The 6,000-nt window shown below is 50.1% G+C and overlaps 1 protein-coding gene across 2 annotated transcripts in view; it reads left to right on the top strand.

The window, feature by feature from the left end:
* The first annotated feature begins 2,975 nt into the window (after positions 1–2,975).
* BEND4 (BEN domain containing 4) overlaps positions 2,976–6,000 on the top strand; it is a 31,176-nt gene continuing 28,151 nt past the window's right edge. The window contains exon 1 of one of the 2 annotated variants that reach the window (XM_068188957.1): positions 2,976–3,499. In XM_068188957.1, the coding sequence (XP_068045058.1) occupies positions 3,136–3,499 (364 nt within the window). In that variant the 5' untranslated portion in view covers positions 2,976–3,135. The remainder of the gene's footprint in view (positions 3,500–6,000) is intronic. The other variant, XM_068188958.1, reaches the window with a different exon arrangement.

The raw sequence follows: 6,000 nt of genomic DNA, 5'->3' as shown, positions 1-6,000 counted from the left end.
TGATGGCCTGTGTCTAGATTGGGTATTTTTCTATATACTGACAAATATTCTCTTTGCTATGATTTCTCGGAGCAGAGAAGTGTATACTGCAGCAATGTTGGGTTTCTTATTTTTCATTGTGCCTGTTGTCTTTGTTTTGATTAGGTTTTTTACTGAGGGTCAGTTACTTCCCATCATTTTTCCACTTAGAGTGCTCTGCAATAATCCTGTTACAGATCTCCAGCCCCTAGTGTCAGTGAAACAGTGAAAACTTGAATCAGTAAACAGGTAGGGAAAGACACAACCTTCTCTTCAGGGTCAAATCCCAAGTCATGGCACAGTCTAAGGGAAATGAAGGTGTTTGGCTTTCTGAAAATGAGCTGCTGGTATCAGCTAAGGTTTTTGTTTATTTTTTTTTTATTTGATCAAGGTAAACGCTATGTGTTAACTGTTTTCATCCAGTGTGCAACCAATCTGGGTCTGTAATTCAGAGTTGTTTGGTTAATAATAATTTCATGACTACATGCTGAGACCACAGGGGAGCAGTAGGCTGTGCCACAGGGAGCAGCCATGGAAAAGGGCAGCCCAAAACCACTCAGAGCAGATACAGCAGCATCTTCCCATACTTGGAGACCATCACGTCACCCAGCCTGCTTCTTTGCTGTCTAGGGCCACGCTCCTCCACTCCAAAGGGCACATAGTCCTCCTGCAAGAGTGGCTGCATACCTGTACAGAGCTCGGGAGCAAAATGGGTTTTCCTTTTAAAAGGGCATTCCACAAAGGAAAAGGTGGGACCACTAGGGTTAAACACTTTTATATCACAGGACTGACCTGCAGGAACTCATCAGATTAGGCACAAAACACAATCTTTTGGCCACAACACCAGAGTCCCTCATCTGAAACTCAGGGGAAAACATAAAATGAAAGGTGTGGAGACATCAACAGATCTTTTAGGTATACATACCCAAAAGAATTGCTGAGAGCAAACTAGGAGAAAAGCCAAGCTTTCCTAAAAGCAACTGAAGTGATATTTTGGTGGTGATGGGCACTGTCAAAAACCTCAGCAGAAAGAAATTTCAGTGCATATTCCATTTTCCTCACAGATGAGGTCCCCACATTATTTCAGTGGCTTTGAGCCCCATTAACTCCAAAGCTGCTTCTCTCTTCCTGTCCATGGAGAGCCAGCATCTGCCCAATTGTTGTATTGTGTTGGCACCCAATGGTCTACCTGGACCCGGTAGAGAGGACAGCTTGGAGGACATGACCTGTCACCTCTGTTTTTTTTTTCTCTGTGAGGTTCATTTTAGGCAAGGATTGTTTCTTCCCCAAGGGGCTCAGGGGTAGGCATCTACACCAAAGAGTAGTGAACTCTATGAATGTAGTTGACACCTGAGAAAGTAATTTTGGGCTGTTTATTTGAATCTATCTTTTAGGAGCCTAATACTAACCTCATACAATTTTAGTACTGACCTCCAATAGCTGCTGCGGTAGAGGCTAGTCAGATGAGACAAGATAGAGGACATATTTAATTTCTGAGTGGGAACGGTTTCTCTCACACATATTTCCAGCCTTTATTTTGTATTACAGTACAATTTTCTTTTTTGTTTTTTTTTTTTTGTTGTTTTTTTTTTTTTTTAAAGCACAAGTGATCAGACTCAGGCAGGAAACAGAGACTAATGATTGATTTTGCTTAGGTAAAGCAGCGATTTCTATCACACTAGCCTTTACTTGATGCTTTTGGCTGCTACAAGGAATTGATTTACGCTACTTGTCATAAAAATCAAAACCAAAACCAGCCCAGCTCCTGGTACACCCTGCATGAAAAGAATGCATGGCTTGCAAAACTTAATTCCACTTTCCTGTAGTAGATGGGCAGGAGTTAATTACCATCGGCAGAGAAGGGTTGCATTTCATTACCAGTGAGCCCGACTCTGACTAAATAAAAAAAGCTGAAATGGGAGAGCGATGACCACAATAAGTGGCCAAAACTCCACGTGATGAGAGGAATGATTTTCCACTGCCGACACTTAATACAGCTAAGGTGTTCTGCAATTTTACTTCCACAAGCCAGAGGGTTTATTGTAATCCTGATAAATAGTAACAGAAGCAGGTGAGAAGTGGGACAGAAGAAGGGAAATGGTAATGCAAAATATAAAATTGCTTAGCAGAAAAGAATGGAGAGAGCAAGCGAGCAGTTTGTTATCGTTTATTTTTCTTCAACATATCATTTGGTTTCAGCTGTCTCCCATCTCACCAGATCTCCACCATTTCTCAGAAACGTCTTTCGATGGCATCTCATTCTCCTTCTGTCTTTCACCATCGTTTCATTATTTCTTAACTGTCCCTGAAAGGGCACGGGCAGGCGACAGGGGAAAAGTGAGCAGGGGACGCGGGACCAGCCTGCGCCCCACGCGTCCGCCGCATTTAAGCAGTTTGCAAAAAGCGGGTGAGGGGCGTTGCAAATAATGTTAAATGTGATTAATCTCCCGGATTCCTGGAAATCTGACATGCATGAGTTACAGCGAAACCTCTTTTATTTCGCCATGAAATGCTTTTGCATAATGAGAAAGAAAATGTCCTCTGTGCCCTAATCAACTCTGACAGGTCCTGGACTCCCAAATACTTTTATTTATGGCATTATTTATTTCACCCCGAATAACCGGAGAGGCGGGCCCGCGGCTCACTCCGTGCGGAGAGAGGAGAGGAGGGAGAGAGGGAGGGATGGCCGGCGGGCGGCGGGGCTCCGCGCCCGGCCGAGGGGACACAAAGTTTTCGCGGCGGCCGTCGCTCGGCGGGGCGGGCCGGTCTCGTAAGCCCGCTTCGGGCCGCTTCGGGCCGGGCGGGGCCGGGCGGAGGCGGGGGTGCCCCGGAGCCGCTCGTCCCCCGCCCGGCAGCTCACCTGCCCCCGCTGGGGGGGTGCCGGGGGCGGCGGCGGCCCCGCCAGCGCCCGCCTCCCCGCCCCGCTGCCATTAGCAGAGATTACCCTAAACACTTGCCGGTCGCCGCCCGTCTCCCTCCAGGCATTGGCGCGGCCGCCTGTCAATCAGGCCGGCGCCCCGCCGCGCCGGGGCTCCGCCGTGCCACAGAGACGAGCCGCGGCGGCGGCAGACACAGCCCCGGAGCGGGGCCGCGCCGCGCCGGGGGAGGCGGCGGAGGATGGAGGAGGAGATGCAGCCGGCGGAGGAGGGGCCCAGCACCCCCAAAATCTACAAGCAGCGGGGTCCCTACAGCGTCCTGAAGACCTTCCCCGGGAAGCGGGCGACGCTGGCCAAGCGCTATGAGAGACCCACCATGGTGGAGGTGCCCCGCGGGCGCGGAGCGGGGCAGCCCTTCCCGCACGCCGCCGAGCCGCTGCCCTACGCGCCGCACGGCCCCTTCCCCAACGGGCCCGCCCGCCCCGGCGCTGCCCCCGGCGCTGCCCAGGGCCACCCCCGCCCGCCGCCGCCGGCCCCGAGCTCCTCGGGCCGCTACGGCCCCTGCCCGGCGGTGGCGGGGGGCGGCGGCGCGGAGCTGAGCGCAGGTACCCGCAACTCCTCTCTCTCCTCCGCGCAACTTCGCGGGGCACTTTGCGGCAGGCGGGAGCGGGATGGGGGCTGCGGGCTCCGCCGCCGATACGCGCGCCCCTCTCCCGGGCTGCTGGCGAAGGGCGCGACGCCCGCGGGGTGCCCCCGCTCGGGGCTGGCGGCGCCCCGGGGCTGGACGCGGGCGGGGACGGGGCGGGCGGCTGGGTCCGTCCGGTGGTCGGGCATCACTGAAGTTCCCGCGGCGGGCGGGGCCGGCGTCGCCCCGGGGCGGTGGGCAGGGGGTCGCGGCGGCGGGGGCTGTGCGGGCAGCCGCGCAAGACTTGGCGGGGCAGGCGCCGCCGGCCGGTGCGCACCTGCGGGAGGGAGGGAGGGAGGGAGGGAGCTGCTGCCGCCGGCGGCGGCGGGGCGGGGGCGGACGGGGGGAGCCCCGGGCCGCTCCGCTCCGCTCTGCTCAGCCCCGCTCCGCTCCGCTCCGCTCCGCCGGGGAGGGCGGCAGGCTGGGGCCGGCTACCGGAGGAGCTGCTGGTGATGGAGAGGCTGCTGATAGAGAGGTGGTGATTTTAACAGAAAGAAAATAGATCGGCTGCTTGCCTGCACCGTTTTCAATAAGATGCAGTGACAAACAGGAGATCAAATTATTTTTTATTTTTTTTCTTTAAAGGTGTAAGATACCGAGATGCTGAATGCATATCTTTGCTCTAGTGATGGCTTGGAGTTAAAAAACCACGTAGATCTTGATATGCAACCTAAATTTGGCATCAGGAAATGGGAAATTGCATCTTTAAGCAGAGTACAATCAAAAATGAATTACAATAAATCCTATATAATTGCATAGGTCATTCTCTTTAATGAGATTTTATTAACCTGACTGTCAAGCTTTTGAGTCAGGCAGATATTTTATCTTCTTCAACTGATAAAAGTGTCAGCTATAAACCACCATATAAATATTCATAAATCTACACATCTGTGGCAGCCTATCAGCATCATTCTTTTGGACATTAAAAGCATTCTAATTACTTTCTGTCTAGCAGAGCTGAAATGCTGCCTGTTATAGTATGTGCTTGGCAGGCATGATTGCTTTTGTTTGCCATCACAAATAGCAGCATCCTATTTTATATACTGATGGTCCAGAATATATTCAGGGTTTGACTGAACAGGATGAATATTATGAAGCACCATCTGGTTTTGATAACATCGGGTATATTAACTCATCTGTTAATTTTTGACACATCATTGATTTATTTATTTAGAAAAATTGGATCCTGTTTTGGTATGTTGCTGTTTGCCTTTGTAACAAATGCGATGACATTTCCTTACTAAACAGGGAGATACACTAGTTAATAGGATATATGGCTATGTTTTAATGCCTGTTTTTGCTTAGAAGTAGCCTTGTACTGGATGAATTCAGCATGTCTTGTTACAAATAATTCAAGTACTTTACCAAAAAAGTTTAACACTTGAATAGATTAGCCAGAGAATTCACATCTCTGGGGCATAGTACTGTGATCCGTGGAAGAAGGTCATCCTTCTTCATGAAATTGCTTCTTATATGAAATGCCCAAATGGTATTTAAATATTCTTTGTGGCCCACAATCAAAACACTGATGATAAATGTGACACCTGCATTTCTTTACAGAAGCAGATTATGCCATGGAAAACATTTGACTGTCTGGTAGATGATATGTGAGGCCATATTCACAGCAAAGCCCTCTGGGCTTCAATGAGCAGAAGTTTAGACTTTCCAGGGTACATTGTACTAACCAGGCACTAGAGCAGGCTTCAGAGCTTGTCTTTGATTTAGTTCTGTGCTAAAGAGAGTGAAGGAATTGCCATTCATGTACCAAAGTTCTTTGAGGTCCCTGTCTCTTCAACTGCACATTTAGGCTTTACTTCAGGTTCCTATATGGGTCGCAACTTACCCTTTGCTCAGGTTTAAATGCCAAGAGAAACAGAACAGGAGAAAGCAAACCAGAAACTTGCTACAGTGTGTACAAGTAGTATTTTGCACAAGTTGTTACCAGAGGTGGCCCACAAAGTTGGAAAGGGGATTGGAGCATGTTCCTATGAAGACAGGCTGAGAAAGTGGGGGCTGTTCAGTCTGAATAAGAGATGGCTGTGTGGAGACTTCATAGCAACCTTCCAATATCTTAGGAGGGCCCACAAGGAAGCTGTGGAGGGACTCTTCAAATGGAACTGAAGCAACAGGACAAGGAGTAATGGGTTCAAACTGAAAGATGGGAAATTTAGGTTAGATATGTGGAAAAAAAATTTACTGTGAGGCTGATGAGGCACTGGATCAGGTTGCCCATAGAAGCTGTGGGTGCCCCATTCCTGGCAGTGTTTAAAGCCAGGTTGGGTGGCTCTTTGAGTAACCTGGTCTACTGGAAGACATCTCTGCCCACAGCAAGGGGTGTGGAACTAGCTGAACTTTAAGGTCCCTTCCAAGCCAAAACATTCTGTGATTCTGTAAAGCAGTAGGCAAGGTTTAGATCTCCTG

The sequence above is a fragment of the Anomalospiza imberbis genome, chromosome 4 (genome assembly GCF_031753505.1).
Source record: "Anomalospiza imberbis isolate Cuckoo-Finch-1a 21T00152 chromosome 4, ASM3175350v1, whole genome shotgun sequence".
NCBI classification, from domain to species: domain Eukaryota; kingdom Metazoa; phylum Chordata; class Aves; order Passeriformes; family Viduidae; genus Anomalospiza; species Anomalospiza imberbis.
This window is presented reverse-complemented; position numbering and strand designations above follow the sequence as displayed.